The 23721-nt window shown below is 32.4% G+C and overlaps 2 protein-coding genes across 2 annotated transcripts; both read right to left on the bottom strand.

Annotated features, from left to right (window-relative positions):
* Window positions 1-13994: 13994 nt before the first annotated feature.
* On the bottom strand, window positions 13995-15695 carry LOC145295034 (very-long-chain enoyl-CoA reductase-like). The gene has a single exon (XM_080141432.1). It carries the CDS (start codon window positions 15607-15609, stop codon window positions 14692-14694), a length of 918 nt encoding a protein of 305 aa, XP_079997558.1. The 5' UTR covers window positions 15610-15695; the 3' UTR covers window positions 13995-14691.
* Window positions 15696-20098: 4403 nt separating this feature from the next.
* On the bottom strand, window positions 20099-23263 carry LOC145295149 (uncharacterized). Its single transcript, XM_080141441.1, has 2 exons — window positions 22304-23263; window positions 20099-21386 (listed from the first exon to the last, which is right to left on the bottom strand). The coding sequence occupies exon 2, from the start codon at window positions 21172-21174 to the stop codon at window positions 20854-20856; it is 321 nt and encodes a 106-aa protein (XP_079997567.1). The 5' UTR covers window positions 21175-21386; window positions 22304-23263; the 3' UTR covers window positions 20099-20853.
* Window positions 23264-23721: the final 458 nt, after the last annotated feature.

The raw sequence follows: 23721 nt of genomic DNA, 5'->3' as shown, positions 1-23721 counted from the left end.
AACTGGTAAAAGGTAAAATTATTCCCACCTCACATTTAGATAAAAATGCACTTTTGTATAAATAATTGAATTCATTCAAAAGTATTGCAAACAAAAACAAATAAATGACACACACACACACACACATATATATATATATATATATATATATATATATATATATATATATATATATATATAAATAAAAAAAAATAAATAAAAATAAGTTACAATAAGTTTACTAAGGTAATCAAAATGGTAAACTTAAAATATATTATAAATATTAAAGAGCTAATATTTACAAGTAAAATAAACTCAGCCAGATATAAAAAGCTTAATAAAACCGAAAAGGAAATAGAGATAATAATATTATATATATATATATATGTATATATGTGTGTGTGTGTGTGTGTGTGTGTGTGTGTGTGTGTGTGTGTGTGTGTGTGTGTGTGTGAAAAGTCTCTAGCAAATTCCTTTCTGAATATTTGGTCTACAGAGTTGAAATTTGGTATATAGGGTATTTGGATGAGTGGCACACTTTCAATTTGTATTTTAGTCGGTAAATTGCTGTTAAGGGAGGGTCAAAATTGAAAACAAAACAGTTTCCTTTGGCAGAATAAGTCAAATAAAACATTACTCTTACTGTTACTATTGCACATGCGCAAAATTAAACATTCACAGCTCAAAGTCGCTTAATTTTTAACCTTTCACATCCATCTGTAGGTAGTCCAGATGATAACGAGGCTGGAGAGATAAATAGTAACTAAGGCTGGAGCACTAAATATTCTGGTTTCGATCTTAGCGGATGGTACCCAAGAGATATTTTTTTATAACTTTTGAAATCATTACTATATACTGGATAATAATCAGTAAAGAATTGGTTCTATAATAATAAATAAGAAATCTCATGAATTAAAATAGAATATTTATGGATATTTTACGACCAGGCAACACCAGACGACCTGCTAGTATATATAAGAAACTGCTTAGTTATAAAATACAGAATACTTATAAAAATAGAGCGTGAATATTCATAATTTATTCATGACATTAGTGACAAATATTTTACAACTTATAGGGTTACGGTCTGTTGATGACACAGGTGTGATATTCACCAATGATTACACAGATATAAAAATAGATAATCAAACTTATATTCATATCTATATGGTTGTTGATAATGGACTATTTAAAAATAGCTAACAGTTAATAACTACAAAAATTAATGACTTACCAATTTATAAATGACCACAAGCACAAACCTGTACCAGGACTTTTAATCTTTTATTGAATGGGGCCAAAAATGGATGGTTACGTTTAATGCTACCAAAATAAAGCTCTTTTCATTTAACAACTATAAGGAACCTTTCCAACCATTCTTTATCATGACCAATAACACCTTTCTCAAGAGTTCAACATTCAAAATCCCTAGCCTGACATTCTGTTGCAATGAAAGAAGACATCACACTTGTCAGCATCCTATATCTCTTGAAAGCCACCATTCGCCTGTGCATAGAGTACTGTTGTCACACTTGGACAGAGTGCAAAGAAGAATTTTTCATCTATTAAATTCTGCACTGTCTACCAAAGCTCCAGTCATATTGCTGCAGAGATGCATCACGACGCTTATTTTCCACAGAATATGCTCTGATGAACTCACTGCATTAGTAACCATTAAATGAAAGTACCCCCGACCAACCCAACTAGCTGCTAAATCAACCACTTCACTGTATCAAAAGAATACTTTAAATTGTCAGGAAGGATGATTGGTAATTTATGATATCATTTGCTGTTTGTGACATCATCTAGGTGCATGGTTACAAGATACAAAAATGCAATATGTCCACAGAGTTTTAGTAATATATAGATGTGACAAATACTGATGCAACAGGTCATGGGTGATTTAGTATATTATTTCATATCTCCTTCTCCTTCTTTTCAAAATTATTATTCATAAATGAATACATAAATTAGAAAATGGATATGGATGAATAGTAATTTTATGACATCCTCCAGTGTTCATGGTAAAAAGATATAACAGACAATATAAGCAGATCCACAGAGCCTTAGTAATATTTAGATAATAGTATAGAGTGTTTCAGATAAATTTGATCATTTATTTTTTTAATATTCTTTCATTTCAGAATATATGTACATATTAAAAAATTTGTGTTCAACATATTTGAAAATCAGGCAAATCTGGTAGTACTATTAATAACGCACAAGTTGAGTGATTACATAACCAGAGTTATGCAGTTAGAAAGTAGAAAGTTCAACTCTGACTCCTATGATTCCAAAAATTATGATTGCTTACTTTAAAGTCTTCCAATATTCAGTAATAATCTGAGTTGGATTAAAAACTCTGATTTCTACTATTCTTAAGAATCTGACTATAACCAAACATACAACTGCAATCATATTTGATCGCATCATTTTAATTGTTAATAAATCATACCCCATCCAATTATTAATTAAAAATCTAAAACTTCCAAATCAATTTATTCATTTTTTATTAGTAATGAAGTGTAGGCAAAAATTATTACTTTCTTCCCCATCCTCTAAAAAACAAGACCGATAGCCATTAGTCGCATGCTCTCGTGTAATGAATGAATGCGTGAATGTAGGACTGACATGAAATTCTTAAAGATAAACTAAAATGACCAAAAAATGGGCTGAAATGACTTTAATAAATAAATAGTAAATGACTTAGAATGACTTTAATGAACTTAAGGATGAATTGAATGACCTTAAGAATGCTTAAAAAATAACTGGAATCCTTCAAAAACAACTTGAATTATCTGGAGAAGGACAAATGGCTTTGAGACTGACTGGTTGTAAAGTGGGTGATCATTTTACATTAAATTAATACAGAAAAATGATCCCTCATTTTATATCACAATAAGTACAGCATGTAGTAAGAACAGATACTACACTTTGATTGTGGCGAAAAGGCCAAGAAAAGGGTATTTATTTGCTCCCCCACTGAGCAAATTAGGCACAAGGCCGACTTTTAATGTGAGGAGTGAAGGGGAAATGGGGACCAACTCACCGGGGAGTAGGGGAGCTGGATGGTGACAATTGGTATGAAGGGTTGCCCCTACATTGACCTAGGTCATATGTCTTTGCTTGCAGTATCTGCCGGAACAGATACTACACTGTGATCTTGATATTTATTTCGTTTAAACAAAAAATTACAATTAAAAAAATTCCAATATAAAATTAAAAAATTAAAAAAAGTAAAATCTCCAAAAGACAAAACAAATTTAGGCACAAGGCCCTATAAGATCTGGAGAGGGAAGTGTTGCAGGGTCTTTGTAACTAAAGTAAAAATTGGAGTCTTTGGCGACTTTACTCTTGACTGGCAACATTTACCACAATACCTCATTCACTCTGTGGACTCTAAAGCTAACTAATGAAAACCCCAGCGTTTTTGCAAAAAAGGATATATATATAATTTCTGTGTGTCTGTGTGTGTGTGTGTGGGTGTGTGTGTGCATTTTTTTTTTTTAAATGTGTGTGTGTGTGTGAGTGTGAAAAAAGTTCAATTCATTGGAAAATAAAAAGTTCTTGAATTTGGAAGAAAAACAGTTTATGTTGGGGAGTGGGAAATCTTGAAAAAATATACAAAAAATAAAATTGCCTAGTGCATTGTTAGTAAGGTCCCTCCCTGAGCTAATCTAAGTAGTTAGATCGCCTACTGCTTTCCGGGGCACCGAAAACAAGCGGGGAGATCCCTAATGGGGATTGGGAAGAATTCATATCGGGTGTAGGGAGTAAAATAAATAAATTGTTAAAAACAAAAAAAGGGGAATATATTAGGCGGCGACCTTTGAGTAGGGGTTAACCAGGGGGTGATAAAACAAAAAGATAGGGGGGGGGTAGTGGTAGGGTAGCCTCGGAAGGTTCTCTAGTGCCAAAAAACAAACAATTGGGGGACAGGATCTCATTTGTACCACCAGTCAAGAGTCTCTTTACTTTTTATTTGTCTAACCTAGCGGGATGGGCTCTGTAGGACCCAGTACTGCATGTGCCATACCTATGGTGGTAACACGAATTCAAACTTGGCACCTCGTCAGATGCACAAGCTAGCATCATGCACCCACCTCTTGTCAAAGGCCACCTCTTCCAATCGCATCTGATCTTTACTTTAAGCAGATGTTTAAAGTAGATGATCAGATCCCGATCCGGAACAGATATCCCTTCGCGGACTCGCTTGAGGCGTGTGATCCATTTGACCATCCTCGCTACTGCTAGTATCGTTAGAAAAACCATTCTTTTCTCCCTAGGCAGCGGCGGATCAATGTTCTTCACAAAATATGATTCGTCGAGTTCAAGCCAGCACTTGGCATCGATGCGAGCCGTTACCTCGTTGACGTACCCTAGGAGGGTCTTGAGCCTGCTGCAGCGGAAAAAGGCATGACTGGCTGTTTCTCTCATGTCTTCGTCGCAGCGCAGGCAGTAGACCCGGGTTTCTTCATTGTAAAGGTTGAGTTCCTCAAGGAGGGGCAGTGCGTTTCGGACAAGTCACCAGGTAAGGGAAAATTCCAAATTTGTAAGAAAGTTCCGTCCCGGTGCCCAACTCCACTGGGAGCGGACCTCCTCCAACGACATCCCCGTCCGTTTCACTAGCGGTTCCTTTTTGCTACGCCCCACTAACTCCCGATAAAGCCTGTTCCTAGACTGTTCGAGGACATTGGTCCCCGGCAACGCTCTAAGTGCGGACCGGCATTCGGCGTAGAATGTTTGTTCCCCCCTCGGTCGAACCACGACGGAGACCGAGGGGTCAGGTGTGAGATTGGAAAACAAGCTTTCAACCGCAGTGACCCATACACTGTGATTTTGGCCAAAAGACCAAGAAAAGCTTAAAAAGCTAAGAACAGCATCTATTAACAACAGACCTTTGATCTTAACCAAAAAGGCCAAGCACAAAAGTGTTACGGACAGACTGACCGACCGACGGAGTGACTTATAGAGTCGCTTGCATGCGACTAAAAAAACTGATACATCGGCCATGAGTTATTTGAAAAATTTATTTGTTTTTTTGTAAAACCATTAAAGCTTAAAAATAAAAACTTAAAAATGGAACAGTATTTACTAAGAATAAATAATTGAATTTTTTATGAATTTTATAAAGAATGTGTTTCATGGCAAAAACATGCAACCCTACCCGCTATCCTCAATTCTAAATGTGAACCCTAATCACTCATAATCAATAATAACAGAAGAAATGTTTTGATGGAAAAAATGTAATTGTGCTAAATAACAACAAAAATTAATTTATCTTTCTTTTGGCATTCTAAAACTGCCTTTGAGATGGTTTTCTATTTAAAGTCATTGTGACAATGAACATGGCAACCACAGCATTTTTAAACTGGTTAGCTTTTATAAAAATGTAACGGTAACATTTATTGGGTGGGTTTCTATCACCATTTTATTTTATTTCTTATTTTGAAGTCATTGTGGAGACTTCAAAAATATGCGCTAATTTTTTCTTGTTCTCACGTAGTGCTCAACACTTATTTTTGGAACTGAATAAACGTTTTACATTAAATAAAAACACTAAAAACTTATCCGGTTAGGTAGAAAAGTAACTTGTCTTGCTTTTGATAACATTTATTTGTTATATATTTGCTTTTTGACCACTTTTTCATACTTTTGTGAATTATAAAACAAACCCAAAATGACTTTGAGCCTAACTTATGTTGAAGTATTTATATATGCAGCATAAATATTTTCTTAAAAATTTATCACATCTCAAAGGACCTTTATGATCAATAGACTACCTCCTGACTAACAATCTTTATTTTCATTTTGGTTTGGCTTTTTTTTTTTAAATTGTCATTCGTTTTTACCAAAATTTGTTTTGGTTTTCGGACATAGTAATTCACTCCCGTTTGTTTGCACTTTTCTCAATAACCACGCTTTGAATTTTTTTTAAATTTGCACAAACATTAGTCATTGTGAAAGTAAATTTTTGCCAGAATGGATTTTCGGAGCTAACTCTAGTTGCCCCCACTATGGAGCATTATAGGTGTAAAATTACCTCAAATTCTACATCTGTTCGCACTTTTCTCACTAACCATGCCTTGGATTTTTTTAAAATTTTGCACAAATATTGGTGAAAGTGAATTTTTCACTTGTGGAGGGGGGACCTTGTTTAATAAAACCAAACTGAGCCTGGCTATATTTACTAAACATTTTGATTTCAGATATAATCAATAATGAGAGCAGATAAAAAAATATTCAATTGGTTTTGGCAGTACAATCCATTTTCCTTCCTACTTATTCAGTCATTTCTCATTCTATTTGTCCGTTCCAAGATAAACCCGTTCTTTTCAGAGCAACTTTTCTACATTTTTGTGAGATTCAACCTGCCTTTTCAGAGCAACACATCTGCTAAATTGTCATGTAATTTTACTTCTACTCCTTTGTGTCCAGATTTTTATTGATCAGCTTATCCAAACTTAGCAGTGCCATACCAAATCAGCCAGTCTTCTATCTGATTCAATTAAGACAGTTGGAAAACTAACCTCAACAATCAGACCTATCAACTTGGTTTTCAAATCTGCTAATGTTGGAGTATTAACCCAACCAAGTACTCCTCATCAACCCTATTTCATTACCTGTACCTTTTATGGTTCAATAAACCAGTTAATGTATTATGTACGAAGTTAACTCTCATGTTTGTCGTCTTTCTTTGCCATTGACATCAGCAGCAATTTAAAAATGCTTAAAAACAGATCAAAAACAGTAAGTTTTAATCATATTTGAGAAAAATTAATGTTTACTTTCAGCAAAGCTGTCCTACCTGAAAGTTGAACTAGCCGAAGGGGGATAATTCAAACTTTTCTTTTTTCTGCCCAGCAAATGATATCAATTTAGCATAAAAATCACTAATCTTTATACGTTTCATTTTTTATTAAAATTCTACTTGTGTATTTTTTATAAAATTTGCATATTCTAATATTGTTCATTCATAAATATTTGCTAAAGTTTTTCTGTTAATTTATTTTTAACTACCATGTTTCATTTGTGTGTCTACTAGCAGAAGCATTTGATAAGTTTCGCCGTTTTCAAAAAAATTAATTCACCGAATTAATGCTGGTAATTCAATTAATAATTTAATGATATATATAATATAACCTAATTATTACAATATGGTTTAGTCATTAATTATTAATTTAACAAAATAGTTTATTGAATTAATTGATTATTTAGAACTTTCCAGCTTTAAGATGGCTGCCATTGAAAAATTATGTTTCAATGAAACCCCTTCTCAAAGGAAGAAGGCAAAGGGTGAAAGAGTAGACCTCTTAGAACTGCATGGGATCAAAGCCATACCTCAGTTAATAGAGAACAAGGCATCTTAACGATGGCGTAAACACTGTTGGCTTTTGGTGACTGGAAAACATTTTTCAAAATGGTTCTGTTTACACTGGTTAATGTGTTTGAAATATTTCAAGATGAGCAATGCATTCAGAAAACAAAAAATCTATAAACTATAAAACTTTTTAAAAATGTTACTTATTCGAAGAAAAAAAAACATCTGGTATTATTGGAACTCTGCATCCCATGCTACTCCCACTTCAATAAATTTTATAACCCGTTTTTTTTATTTTTATAGTATTATAAGTGTGATAAATGAAAAAAAAACAACTTCTGTATCGATTCATTTATATGTATTTTTCTTTTAATTGAAAAATAAAAAAATTAAGTATCCTATTGAGATAGGAGGATTAGTATAAGGCTCCAGATTTAAAAAAAAATACAACCAACGTGTTAACTAGTGTAAACAAATAAAGATTTGGCAATCATGAAGAAAAACTGATTCATCTAAGGAACGTTCCTCTACTTTTACTAAAATTAGTTGGCTTTTTTTTTCATGCGATAATTTGGGGCGCTAATTTTGAAAGAAAAATGCAACTATTTTTTTGTCTCAAACAAAAATGTTTTTTCAACTACTTACTTAAAAAAATAGCATATATAATAATTTTATTTAGTTAGTTTTTTTTTAATACATTTTTTTTGTTATATTTATTCAAATGTTTTGTTTAAAAAAGTTTCACATGAGCCTTCATTTACAATTTTTTCCTTTTCATCTTTTTTCAACTAATTCTGTGGATTATTATTGTATGGACACTAAAATAAATTAAAAAAAAAAAAAAAAAATCAATATTTAAAGATTTCACATACAACTAATGACCGCCAAATTTATGGAGTGTTTTTGATTTTCGTAACAGAATCTGTCTTTAAAAATCTACCAAAAATCAGGTAATTATTTAATCAATATAAAATTTTCACCGATTATTAAGTAAAGAATGCACTTTATATGCGTGTAACTGATTTTCATATTAATTGTATAAATATATTTGCAGGGACTTCATGACCTTCCCATTTGTCATATGTTCAACCCCTTAAAATCCAAGCGATCCACTAAGCACACACTCATTTTGTGGTAGGAGGGTGAATGAGTGTAGAAAAATAAAACAAAAAAAAAATTTTCCGAAAAAATCCGAAATTTAAATGTGTTTAATTTTTTTTTATCTTTTGAAGTGTGAGATTCATTGAATATGTTATCAATAATTATTATCTTTCAGATGAGGATCACATTTTTTTTTATGGAAATGCTAAAATAGGCATACTTTTAAATCTTTAAAAATAAATTTTAAAAATTTTATTTTAGAATGTGTAAACTTTTCATGTACCAGAACATAAAGAATGCTTTAAAAAAATTGATACCGAAAAAACAAAAATTAAAAAATAAATGGTGTAAAAATTATAAGTATTAATTGTATCTGCATATTATGCGTTTTTTAAGATACGGTAGCCCGTTATGGTTTACAAAAAGTTATCTCCTTTTTTGAAAATTACCTATAATTATGAAGACATGGGTTTCCATAGATGGTTGTGACATTCCAAAAAATTGCATCCCCCCCAGAGGGTTACCAAAAACGGCTCTTTTAAGGGCCATCAAATTCTAACAAAAGTCTTTGCCAACTTGCTTTATGCAATAAAGAATTGAGGAAAATACAATATGATCTAGTTTATGGAAAAAGAGTGTGGCTCATTGGTTATTATTAATTGGAAAATAAGAAAAGAAAAATGATTTTAATCATGAAATTAAAAACTAATTAAAAGTGATATTAAAACTGAGAAATATAATGCTAAAAATTTATGTTTGATGTAAAAATAGAAAAAAAAACAGTTTTTCTTTACTTTTAACAAGTATTAGGAAAAATTAAAAGCTTGATTGATCAATTATTATTTTTGAAAAAATTATAAAGCTAAAAATAACATATTTCACAATAAATGGCGTTTGTAATTATAATTTAATTCAATTATTTAAAAAGAAATTTATTTGCCTGTCTAGTTATATTAAAATTCATGAAAATGCTTAAATAAATATTTAGATTGTGCTAAATAATCAAATTATTTGAATATACTTAAATATAAGGTAATTATATTCTAATATTTTTGCATATTCTTATAGCCAATCATAGTAAATTTTATTTAGGCATAAAAAAAGTTAGTTTGATTCCAAAACCTTTTAAAAAAATATTTGTTTTGTTGACATTTAGCGAAAACTGGGTCAAACAATCTTTTTTAAAATTAAAAACTTAAAATTATTAAAAATTATGGAAAAGTATTATATTATTCTGCTTTTAACATAATAAACTTCAGGGTTTTATCTTTCTGGTAAAACCAAAAGTTGTTCAGAAATAACAGATTTTAATAAGCTTAAAAAAAAAAAAAAAAAAAAAAAGTTTTTGATCAATTGGTGGTCACTACATACAACGTTCTAGTAAATCAATTCCTCATTTCTTGAACTTAAATTTATGATAGTTTCATTTTGACGTTGGGTCTTTCATCCCCCACCTACAACATCATTATTATTATTATTAATTTGTGATTTTTTTTTTACTTTGGAAAAAGTTTAGTCTACCCCTCCCCCGGTCATTATTTTTTAACGACTTTTTGAGATTGTATATGTGTCTAGGGGGGGGGGTAACATTTACCTAAAAATCGTTTAATCTAGATAATCTCTCAAAAAGTCGTAAAAAAAAAAAAAAAAAAAAAAAAAAAAAAAATGACTGGGGGAGAGTGTAGACAGAACTTTTCCCAAAGTAAAAATTTAAAAAAAAAAAAAATCACAAATAATCTATATATAATAATTTGATTTCAGAAATCCCCCTCTGGACCAAATTACGGTAGGTTTGCAATAACAGATGCCACATATAAATTTATTATGTCTAAACTTTTACCCACCATCTTATGTAACTTTTGAACACCGTTACAGATACATTTATTCGTTATAATAAAATTCTATCTTACTTCCTATAAGCTACATCACCACAATTGCTAAGATTTATAGACGAAGTAGTTTGTATTTTCCTCTCTACTTAAAAAATCCTCCTACTCTCCCAGTAAGGACCAGGTAAATATATAACTATATTGATCGTACACCCTTATTAACTGGATTCAACACTCAGACACCTACAATTACCATTGCACTTCACTATTCGAAAATAATGATTTCTCAACCATAACATTCCACTTATTCTCATTGGCTGAAACCATGAAATTCTATTTTGGATTGTACACAAAATGAACACCGCAGCCTTTATTCAATATGGCCGATCAACTGCCATGCGTTGTTTTAAATCATTTATACTTCACTATCGTCGCTTTACCTTTATTGTACAGACTGATTTTTACAAAAAATAACCCGTTCTTAACATTAGGACGTTGGAAATCAGCCATCAACAACAACTATAGTTTCATTTTTAACTTGGAGGGGCATGCTTCTACCGGGCAACGCCGGTTAATGGGTTCTGCTAGTAATAAGAATAATAATGGTGATGGTAGTGGGGAAGGGACAAAGGACTTCCCTCATGATTGCCAAAGATAAGCAGTTGCGATGCGATTAAATTGGCATAATGGAAGCGTGGACGACTCTTGATCTGGCCATACCAATGTCAGGTAAAACCTTGACTTCAGTTTTTATTGTAAAACAAATTGGCATGAAAACCAATGTGAAACTTTTGTACACAATTTTATTTTTATGTCTATTTTACAAAAATAATATTTGATTAAATTTCACATAAAGTAATAAAATTTTGTTTTTATGTCTATTTTATAAAAATAATATTTGATTAAATTTCACATAAAATAATAAAATTTTGTTTATGTTTTAGTAAATGTTTATTTTAACTGTAACACAACGCCGACCATTCTAGTTTAGGCCGTTGAAAACGAATCTGGCATTCAAACCCGTCGCAAATTTACTGTTTGCATGGGATTAAACCCTGGACGCTGGGACTATTTTGTGCCATTTTACTGCCTTTGTTTACAATACGCACAAGCGCGTGGTAGCGGTTTCTTACTGAAATGTATGTTCACGCATGCGCGTAGTCATGTGACGTTTCACAAGGCGCATGAATACATGGCGGACATTTTAAATTACAAGAAATACTTTTTATAAAATGAAACAAATTTTCACCTCACTTGATAGTAAAAATAACTTTTACCTATCTGAATAAGTTCTTAGTGTTTACCACTAAAAAAAAAAAATAAATAAATAAAATAAAAAAGGGTAAAAGTACAGCATCTTTCCACCGTCAAATAAACCTGGTGAATCACTTTTCTATATTGATTTAATGAGCACCCACTTTGTTTATCGCCTTTAAATTTTCCGCAAAGTAGTTTTTGGGATTTAAGCATTGTAATTCTTTAGGTTATAAGTGGTGCCTATTGTTGTACGCGCATATTTTTTGTCGCGTGTGGCAAAAATGTGCTATATTATACAACATTCGTTTTCAGCATACTTAAAAACCCTTAGAAAACAAATTTTTTGAAGTAGGTTTTGTGTTGGTCTACTAGGCCACAATTACCCATTTTAAGTTTACCAACCTCCAACAAAAAGTGGGTGCTCATTTTACGTTAAATTAATATAGAAAGGTGATCCCCAGGTTTATTTGAAGGTGGAAAGATGCTCCACCTTTTTTTTGTGTGTGTTTATGCGTTCATGTGGTGGTGGTAAACACTAAACTTATTCAGATAGGTAGAAGAGTAACTTATCCGTTTTATATTTGTTATTTTTACCATTTTTATTATTTAGAGATAATTTCTTAACGTGAGAGAGGAGGGGGACTTTTTTTACCAAACTGAAATTAATTTGAAAATACTAAAAAAAAAGTATTCTTTTAACGACGATTTTCTATTCTGACAGCATTATTTTTAATATTAAATGGGGTGAAAACTATATTTTTATTTTATGAAAAGTATTTCTTGTAATTTAAAATGTCCATCAAGTATGGTGTACGGTCTTTATTAATTAATGTTTTTCTCACATGAACACTTAATCACATCGAGACATTTAATCACTTGGTGATTTCGTAAAGTGCTTGAAGGATATTATTTTTTTCACCACATTAGATTTGTTTATCTTTTACTACTGAAAACCATAACTTTAGTGAAAGTATTTTGTTTAAACAAAATAATAAATTTCCATTAAGATTTAAATAAAAATAATGGGTTTATTATATTCAGTGATCATTATTTGATAAATACTGAAAATTTCATTAAAATTGGTTAATTTCCTGATTTTTGGTGAATTTTTAAGTAAAGGGAGGCGTCATAATATTTATACATTTTGAGCATCGGCATTCATTTTGCACATATACCTACATACAATACATGTGCATACAATGTAAAATATTGCCGAAGTATTTTTTTAAAAACTTTTAGAGGAACTCCTGCAAAATTCTAAAATAACTTGATTTGAGCGAAGGATGTTATCTATTTTATTTTGAGTGTGAACATTTCTTTATTTATTGAAATATTTTTAGGCAATAATAATTTTCGTATATATATATATATATATATTATATATATATAACTCTTAAAAAAAATTGTTGCTAGCGAAATGAAATTAAAACAAAGGTTCGGTCTGGTAAGCGGAACAATTTTACATCAGTAAACGATTTTAAACCGACACCGGTTACGGTCGCTTATGTTTTACGTTACGACATGAAATTAACATTGAGTTTTTTTTGGTTTTTTATTCAACATTTTCTGGACTTCCATTCTTATCCACTTATCATTAATCTCGGAAACACTGCATTAAAGATCGCGTACTTGTACAGTTTAGACGAGACATTAAAAAATGAAAATATCGAAAAGAGTTTAAATTGTATGTAATTGCTCGGTATCATAAATTGTTTTTTCGCTGTAAAAAAAAATAAAAACACAAAAAAACTAATTGATGAAATTAAGTAAAATATTTTTTTCGGATAACTTCATTCCATAACGGATACATACAATTTAAACTTTTTTTTCGATATTTTCATTTTTTAATGTCTTGACTAAACTGTACAAGTACTAAAAAAATTAAGTGTGATTCTAAATTAGCACCAAAATATTTTTAGATATTACTAAAAAGTATATTTGAAACATGTCACTTGTGACAGCATTCAGTAAACAATTGCACAAGGGAACAGAGAGCGTCCAGCGAGGATACTAAAAAGAGCTCTCGGTTGGTTTCAATAAAAAGCTGGGCAATGTTGGTAGCTGGTTTGGCTGCCCCATACCCAGCATTACAATCTTCAAAGGAAGAAAAATGAAAAAAAAAAAAAAAAAAAAAAAAGTGATAAACATGAAATAATGAAAAGCGCATTAGGGAATATAACAAAAATGTTGCGCACCCACCAATAATTCCAAGCACTTGAAAATTCTTTATATCGCAAATAACATTTATTTTTGAGATCATATGCCTAAAGTTTAGGCCCTAAACAGGAGAGAGAGAGAGAGAGAGAGAGAGAGAGAGAGAGAGAGAGAGAGAGAGAGAGAGAAATGTGTATAGGCGATTTTGAGGAACCTTTTCGGTTGAAAATCTATTACATGTAATCCGAAGAACATATTTGAAATGTGTACATGCTAAAATAATCGATAGTTTAGCAAAATAAAAACCTTCTCTTTATTATAACGAGTAATAAATTTATTTTAACTCCAAAACGTTCTTAATGTCATGATCTTTAATATATATTATGGCCTATACATTAATTTTGTTTTGATTTTACGGCATATTAACCCTTTTTTTGGGTTATTTAATGCTGAATCCGGTAATTTCGGAAAAAGAAAAGAAAAAAGTTTTATGTTTCAAGTTCATATATTTATTCATGATGATGTTTAGTTTGATTGTTTTGTAGAAGAAAATTGTTATTTTCGATTTTGCAGAACATGAGTTTTGCAAAGGAAAAAGACAAAAAAAATTTGGTGCAGGAATTCAATATCTTCAGACATCTTGATCTGGTAGCACCAGAAACACTAGTTTTATTCATTTTTTAAAAAAGAAATTTCGAATTCATCATTATCCTTATTTTTACACTTCAACCATGTGCCAGCGAACACATGCAATGAAGAAATGCAAACTAGCAGAGAAATTAATATTTCTTAACAAGCCAGAAAAGAAATAAAAGTTTATAATCCTTATTATGAACTGGTTTTCGTTCTTAGTTTTCAGTCATTTTTTTTCTTTTTTATATTTTAAAATTTTAAATAAAAAAAATAAAAAAGTTGCAACCCATTTCACTTTACCAATTTAACTGAAATAGGAATTAACGTGTATGTGATTTCTAAATATGTAACTGAAAAATAACTGAAACGACAAGAGTGAAAAGTGTTTCTGTCATAATATACCTATATCTAAGTTGTTCACAAAATAAAAGGAAGGATAGCTTTCCGATTTCTGGGAAAATCCTTGAATTCTTTCCTGTAATTAGAAAGTTTCCCTAAGGACCAAACAGACATTTGATAAAAGCCGACAAAGGTGAAAATGCCGGCAGGTAGACATTGGGTCATCACGGTAAATCCGATCCAAGACAGAGTCTCATAGGTGTAGTTGGGGCAGCTGACGAAGTGGAACAGCCAGGTAAACGGATTCAATCCCGGGTAAGGGATCATGCGGGTCTTCGAGCCCTTTGGTCGGAGGTTTCGCAGGGCCACATGGATGGAAAAGTTACCCAACTCTCCAATAAGGAAGGCGGCCAGACCGCCGTAGATCTGAAGTTTGCCGTAGGTCGGGGGCGTGTACAGTGGATGGTTGACATAGTAGGCGACATAGGCTGCAAAACTATAGTAGTAGCCACTATTTTTGAATATGTTCCGGATGGGCATCGTGGCGTGCGAGAAACGATGGACGAACAGCGTCTCAAGCAATCTTTTAACATAGTGGAAGATCCAACATCCTGCCGCGATATCCACAACAAGATGCCGGGGTTCGCTCGCGGCATCAGCACCGTAAATGAGAGCCGGCCTGGTATAAAGGAGAGCATAAATCACAAGAGGGCCGGTGTATTCTGTTAAGAAAACCGTCTTCCATCCGATTTGGGGTCCGAGATCCTTAAAATAAAGGACCGCTTGTTGAGAGAAACCGAGGCTTGACAAGGTTTCCTCGTCTTTCAAGATGCGTCCCCTGGCTTCCTTGCGTAACGATTGTCGTTCGAAAGGTAATTTGGGGCTGAATTTCTTGTATTCTTTTTTAACATCATAAATTGTTGATTTGGGGGTCAAATTGTTGAAAGTGACAATAGATTTGCCCGTTTTCGAACTGACGACATCAACTTCCATCATGCTCCCTGGTTATTTACTGGTAGTAGTAATAATGGCTACGCTGTCACACCGATTAATGTAATTCGCCGACTTCCGGTCCGGTCTTATTTACTAACAAAACCGGACAAATAAAACGTACTTGTTTTTATTGAATATGACATTTTCCCTTTCAAATATAAAGCTTTTTAAATTAAATAAATAATAATCGACAATATGTGTGTGTAAAAAAAAAAAAAAGATAGAAAACGAGACCCCTTCCGGATCGGCCCGGCCCGCGCACCACGCACCAGTCACCACCACTCAGTTCACCTTCTACTAAGGTGTGCCAGTTAAAATAAATAATTTGATCAAGTTTCATTTTTTAAAGTGACCTTAATTCCGTTTTTGATATACGGTGTGTTATGGGAGTTTAATGTAAAATATCCCATTAATCTGACTGAAATATTTCCTGACGATTTATTCACTTCCTATATAAAATGTTTTTGGGTAAAAATCAAGTTCCGTTCTTCTTTGTCAACATCCTTCGTCAGCTGATATATATATATATATATATATATATATATATATATATATATATATATATATATATATATATATAATATGAATGTCATGGAAAAGTCATTTCTGATTAATGCTTACCGATTTTAAAATATGCAAACGAACTTGGCTGTTTTTCAGAATAGCAGAGTATTTCAAAACTGGTAAACAAAACATTAATCAGAAGTGACTTTTCCAGGGCATTCAAATATATCAGATCCGATCCGATCAGCTAATGCCAACAAAAAGGGACGGAAGTTGATTTTAACCATGCTTTTTTTAAAAAATTGTTTTAAATAGAATCTTTTTTTTTTTTTTTTTTTAAAGGGTAAATTTGTAGCTGGGTACCCCGCTACTTCCTCTCCCAACAAGATTTTACTTTTTTTAAGCGATTGCACGTGGACACCCTGAAAAGCTTGTTGGAATCGAGGAAAAGCAAAAACAAACAATTTTTTTTTAAAAAGAATTTATAGTGAAGATCAATTTCACATATAAATTTAATTTCTGGCTATTGCAGCTTTTTAGGACAATTAAATAGCATTTATTTGGCGCTGGAAAATAAATTATAAAATGGAAAGTACTCTTTCACTACCCCCCCCCCCAACAAATCTTAAGTTCTATTGGCAATCCACGCAAAAACCAACCATAACCCTCACTAACTATTAGTAAAAAATGACAATCCCTTCTCGAAAATAACCTTGCCTTAACCCTACGACTAACCCTAACTCTGATTGGCAAGCCACTCAAACAAAAACATTTGTGAAACCACACGTAACTGCCTAAAAATGTAGCCCCCATCTCCCAAAATACACAGAATTCATCTCCTGTAGCAAAATAAATAAATAAATAAAAATAAAATAAATAAAAAATAAATTATTATTATTATTATTATTATTATTATTATTATTATTATTATAATGATGATAATAATAACTGTCTTAAAATGCTACAATGGTCCAAAAATGGGGGATTATTTTACATTACATTTATATACGTAACTAAATTCTAAATATTTTTTGTCTTCTTTCTTTCCATTAGGTTTTTCAAGGTATTCACACAGAACCACCTAAAAAAAAGTAGAATCTTATTTTTTGGGGAAGGAGGGAAATCTAGCGGAGAGTACTCATCTCCCCCTCCCCCCAATAAAAAACACTAAAAGAACACTCTCAGAGCTTGGTTCAGTTTGCTAAGTTTAACCTAAAATGAAATTAGAAATTCTGAAAAGTCGTTTGTAGTATGTATTACAATAGACAACAGAAGGAAAAAGTGGTAAAAATCAAATTTATAACAAACTAGCAGGACCTGTTTCTTGACGTTGCCCAAGGAAATGTAAAAAAATAATAAGCAAAAAAAAATATTAATTACTAGCAGCTGCGCCACGTCAACACACACAATGCCGAGTCAAACACAAAATCGAGTACACTCAACATTGTCTTACCATCAACGCTTACCCTATGAACTCGGAGTATGGTTTTTCTTCAATAATTACAAGAAACCTTCTCTGCCACCAATAGCAATGGCCAGTGACTCTTTATCTGAGAGTACATCTTTCAAACTGCTTGGCCTAACGTTCACAGGAAACATGAGTTGGAACAATTACATTGAAAGCATTGCCAGGGCCGCTGCGAAGAAGGTAGGCTCTCTCTACCGTGCTAGAAAACTACTAACACCCAAAAGTATCCTGTACCTCTATAAGGCCACCATTCGCCCATGTATGGAGTATTGCTGTCACATTTGGGCTGGTGCATCTGCTACTAGTCTCTCGCTCCTAGACAAGGTTCAAAAGAGAGTCGCCAATCTGATAGGCCCTGAACTGGCATCTAAGCTTCAGCCTCTGTCCCATCGACAAAATGTTGCATCCTACTGCCTGTTCTACAAGTATTTTAATGGTGAATGCTCTGGTGAACTGCAAACACTTGTGCCCCCACGACGTAAACACCCTCGACAAACCCGACAGGCAGCTAAATCCCACCCCCACACAGTAGAGATCCCTAGATGTAAAAGATCTTTCTACTCTAGTAGTTTCTTCCCCAGAACCGCTAGACTCTGGAATTCCATTCCAGGTCCCTGTTTCCCCAACTGTATTGATATGCAGAAGTTTAAGTGTAATGTGAACTGACATCTTGCTGCCCAAATCCCAACATAGTACCCCAGTAGTTGTTGCCCCTGATAGTAGCCCCCTACACCAAAGTGGCAATATGCCTTGTTTGGGGTGAAAATGTAATAAAAAAAAAAAAAAAAAAAAAAAAAAAAAAATTCCCATATACACAAAACAAAATCACTGAAAAAAGAAAAATACTCTAAGGGTAAAGATAATGAGTAAACGTTGGATAAAATGATGATTAAAATTATTACGAACTTGCCAGGATTCGAACCTGAAATCTTCTGATCTGTAGTCAGAGGTGTTATTCATTATGCTACAAGTCCTGTCCGTATGCCAAAAGATGTTACTGCGACTGTATACAAACAGTGTTAAATTCTGTTGACATGAGCAGATAACTTTTTCAACAATTGCATGAAACTACCCAAAAACCCTTATTTGGGGCTTTTTGTATGACTCTGCATTGTTCATTATGAACCATATATAGATAAGGACAATCTAGGGACTCACACCTTTCAGGGAAAAAAAGAATTTTTCAATTTGGTGCATCCGTTTGAAAGTTTTATTGGTATATATACACACACATACACATACATAAATAAACATTAAGAATTTTATTAATAGTATAGATTCTGTTTGAATTGCTGACTACCTGTGGTTTTAGGAAACCTCAGGTAGTCATCAATTCAAACAGAATTAATCAGATTTTTAATTTTTAAAAAGTAAATGAGTTATCGACAGAATTTTGCTGAAAGACCTGAAAACAAATAAAAATTTGATTATATGGCACAAACAAACATGTATTTCTGAAAGAAAGCTATCTTTAAACTGTCTTACAATTATCATCAATGAAAAATGTTTACATAAATAGAAATCTAATGATAATCTGATATTATAGAAGTAGAAGTTGTTTTTGGAGAATGTATTCGGGAATAGTGGATCTGAAGTGCATATAAATATGAAGTGACATAACTTAAATGAATGTATGTACATTATGAATGTGTTTATGAAATATAGCATTGGCTTTGTTACTTGTATAAAGCTCTTGGATACACAATATTTGATGTTGGGCTTTTTGGTGCTAATATATGTAGACATTCTGGGCGGGGGGGGGGGTACCCATGAACATCCTACATGAAACTGTCCATGGCTAAAACAAAGCTAAGGAATGTCTAATGTCTTGGAAAAAAAAAAAATTAATTGGAAACTGAAGCCTTTTAAATTGAATTGCAGAATCTGATGGAATGGGTATTCTGAAAATGAATGTCAATTCATCCTTAGTTACACTAGTTAATATGATGGCTTCTATCACATGAGGTTGCATGCATTTAATACACAATCTTGTTTCATTGCATAGTCATGCAGCATCAAGATTCCAGAATAACTTAACTGAGCATCTAGGTCTTAGCTTGAATTTGTGTGCTGGCATACAAGGTAATTGTAATGAATTTTACGATTCTATATGATATTGTATAGCATGGTCATCATCGGGAGTAGAATCTAGTGAACCGAAAATTTGTTTCTCACCTGGAATTCGGTTAAGCAGTTGTTGATTGATGACATGTATCATCATTTTTAGGAGCTAGAATTGCTCATTGAGGTTGCACATATTTTTCAGTTATATTTGGGTAAACTTTGTTACTAAGTTCTATGAATGATGAAGCAATATATACAGTACCTGTAGTAATAACACTCTTGCAATGTTTGGTTGTTGGAATCTTAGTATCATCAATTTTTAGAGGTATGGAAGCAAACTCACCAGCCGTTGGATCACTATGAAGATGCATTTTGCTTTTAGGAAACCTTTTGATGGAACAAACAAAACAATAAAATTCTCGGTACTCATACAGAAAAGGTACTTTATTATGTCCATTCATCCAACAATCAAATAGGCATAATTGTAAAATAGATAGAAATGTTAATGTATCCTGGAAAGACCTGCCTACCTCCAAGAAAGGTGGGGATGACTTTAAAACGCTGAAAAACTGAATGTATTTCATTTTATTGGTATTGAGTATTAAATTATTTACAAATATTAAATATTAAATTATTGGGTAAACTGAGCAACCTAACAGATTTGAAATTGTAATATGATCCTCACCCAGAAAAAATAGAACAATTCAAATTATAATAAAATTAGTTCAGTTCCTGATATTATTGAATTACAGTTTGGAATTAGTTTAAGATGAACACGCATGCTTATATTATTTACCATCTGAAATCGAACAATCAAGCACAATCGAAAGTGTAATTGTATGACCCCCTCCCGTCAATAAATAGAATAATTTCAAATTATGATAGTTAGTTCAGTTCCTGATTTGATTAAATGTCAGTATTAATTATGTACATGATGGAATGATAAATTGTCGCCCTACAGAAAACAACACTACAGCTTTATTTTAAAACTTTTATTGAAAACATCAATTCAGATAACTTGATTATGTAGTACAGCTGACATCTATTCCGTGTAGCCGCCTTCAGCCTAAATCACTACCTCAATACAGGTCTGAAACTGGGAGCATGCCTTTTCCACAAGTACCAGCAGGAGCTCGGCAAATACTCAGCAGATGACAGTGATCAAGCTGGATTTGGTGTTGTGGGGGGGGGGGGTCATGTTAGTAATATTCTCAATATATGCCCAAACGAAGTAGTCCAGCGGGTTCAGGTTGGGGGAAGAGGGAGGCCAGTAAGAGAAGGGTACAAAGTCGTAGCACTTCTTCTGAAGCCAAGCTGAGGTCTCTTTGAACTTGTGGACCAGCATCGTCCTGCTGCCACACCCAAGGTCTGGCAGCGGCCATCTGATTGCACCAAGGGATCACCACACTCTTCAGCAAATCCAGGTACACTTTCATGTTGACTTTCAAACTAACTTCGAAGATGTAAGGTGGCATGATATGACCCTCACTTGAAACCACTCCAAAGACCATAACCATGGCCGGAAACTCCATTGAGCTGTGCCCTCAAGTGTTGAATTGACCGGATTTGCATTTTGAGGGTGCTGGCAATGGTCCTGTTGTTAAAACTTGGGTTGGTAGAGAGTATGAGTTGTACAGTGATGCATCTCCGATCTCGCCCATTGAACATTATGTCGCTTTCAAACATGATAGAAGCCTCCTATTGCTCTTGGAATTTGTACACAACTAGCCAACTAGTAGATGATCTGCAACAAAAAAAGAAAATCGGTTTTCATCGAACGGAAATGGAATCATGTCGTCTTTTCTAGGGCGACAATTTTACCGCTCCACTCTGTCATTACAAATTGTAATGTAGTGTGGTAAGTGAAAAATGAACAATAAAACTCTCGTACTTTCATCTAACAGCTGAATAAACATTATTGTAAAATTATAGACAGAAATGTTCATGTATCATGGAAAGTGCTGCAATAAAGTATCTCCCCCCAAATGGAGTGGAAAAAAAACTTTGAAACAATTAAAAAGTGAATGTATTTAATGTTATTGCTAATGAGTATAAAATCATTTACAATTCTGAAATTATTGGGATAACTGAACAACCTAATAGATTTACAAAAATAGAACAGTTTCAAATTATGACTAAAATAGTTTGGTTCCTGGTATTATTAAATGACAGGTTTTAATTAGTTTATTACAAATTGTAATGTATTGTTGAAATTGAAAACCAAATGATAACAAATAGTCCAACAATGAATGTTATCCCCCCCCCCACCAAATTTTGTTAAGTACACAGAGAAGGTAAGGTGATAACACAAGATAACATGGACGATAAAATAAAAATTTAGAAACCTATTCTGTACTTTCACCTAATAACTAAATAAACAAAAGAAATTGTATCCAGGAAAGTGCTGCAATTTAATATCCCTCCTCCAAATAAAATGGAAAAACATTTTCAAACAATAAAAAACTGAATGTATATAATTATCTCTGCAACAAATACTGTATTTATAAAATTTACCAAAGCTAGAAACATGGGAGATGTTGAATTGTAAATGAAAAAAGAATTGTAAAACATTCACATTTTCAGATTGCTTGGGAGACCATATTTTTTTTGTAAAATGAATAATAAAAAAAAGTTATGTAAGAGGACATAAAAAATATGTACCCAAAGAGAAATGCGTTTTGATGTGACACCATCAGATACTCATGACATCCTTTACCTAAGAAAATAAACAAATAAACTTTCACCTAACAAAATAAAGAAACACAAGACACCATATTGTGGAAACTGCTGTAATTTAATATCCCCACCCCCAAACACATAGAAATAATTAAATAAAACTAATAAAAGAAGAAAACATTCAAACGATGAAAAAGTGAAAAAAAAAAAAATTTAACCATCGAGAAGCGTGTTTTCACATAAGAGTGTAAGGAACAAAATAGGTAGTGTTGTGCATGTGTTTGGAAATGTATGAATGAAATCTTTGCTTTGATTATGTGTCTGAGCAAGCATTATGTTTTAAGCTATTATAAAACTACCATAAAAGCAAATGAAAGATAGAAAGGTAATTTAATATGACAGTATGGCAAAACATAGCTTGTTTTCATGCTAATCGTATTGGAAGCCAACAATGTTGGTAAAATTTTAGGTGTTCGTTTTTGGACGATCTGCTATTCTTGAAAGTGAACGTATGCAATCTTAATATGTATAGTGGAATGGCAGATTCAGGTGAAATTATTATTCCTATAAACGCTTCAGAGTAAGAGAGCAAATAGTAATAAAAAATGTAATTGTAACGTATTATGTATAAAATAGTAATATGTAGAAAAGTAAAAACTAATCTGACAATATTCAAAAAAGTAACCAAGAAAATAAAGTGGTGAGTTTGTGTCATGGAGGAGGAGTAATTTGCATTGGAGTGAAAGCCTTTGCTACTTTCTGAGTGGGATTATATGAGAGACGATAGAATTCGTCCAACAGGAAAAAAATTAATAATTGTAACGTTTTAGTAATAACTGTAATTGTTAGGTCCATGCACAATGAATGGCAATGCTCAAACGGTATAAACATTTTGACCCCTCTCTTTTCACCAAAAATTAGGAAATTAACCAATTTTAATGAAATTTTCAGTATCTATCAAATAATGATCATGGAATATAATGAACACATTATTTTTATTTAAATCTTAGCGGAAATGTATTATTTTGTTTCAACAAAAAATGCCTTTATTAAAGTTATGGTTTTCAGTAGTAAAAAAAAAATGCATGAATTTATTTTTGCATCGTAAAGTGTGACAATTAGAAAAAAATTCTTTAATTTTTACAGGAACATTACGTAAAAAGTCCCTAACTCGAAGAAAAATTAATTTCTCAAACTATCGATATTATCATTGAATTAAATTATAATTGCAAAAAATATTTCTACTTTTTTTTTTTAATTACAGGTTTTGCATAATTTTTATATGTAAAATTCTAATATTTATTTACTTGCATGGATGTGAAACTTTCAGCATAATTTTTATATAATCTTGAAAAATAATACTTTTTCTTTAAAACAGGAACATAGAAAAATAATTAAATTAA

This window comes from Euprymna scolopes, chromosome 2 (genome assembly GCF_053919585.1).
Source record: "Euprymna scolopes isolate OS-2025 chromosome 2, ASM5391958v1, whole genome shotgun sequence".
NCBI classification, from domain to species: Eukaryota; Metazoa; Mollusca; class Cephalopoda; order Sepiida; family Sepiolidae; genus Euprymna; species Euprymna scolopes.
This window is presented reverse-complemented; position numbering and strand designations above follow the sequence as displayed.

Bases quoted from the DNA above. Each gene is read 5' to 3' on its own strand.
- LOC145295149 (XM_080141441.1), bottom strand. From the start codon at position 21,174: ATGGAGTTTCCGGCCATGGTTATGGTCTTTGGAGTGGTTTCAAGTGAG.
- LOC145295034 (XM_080141432.1), bottom strand. From the start codon at position 15,609: ATGATGGAAGTTGATGTCGTCAGTTCGAAAACGGGCAAATCTATTGTC.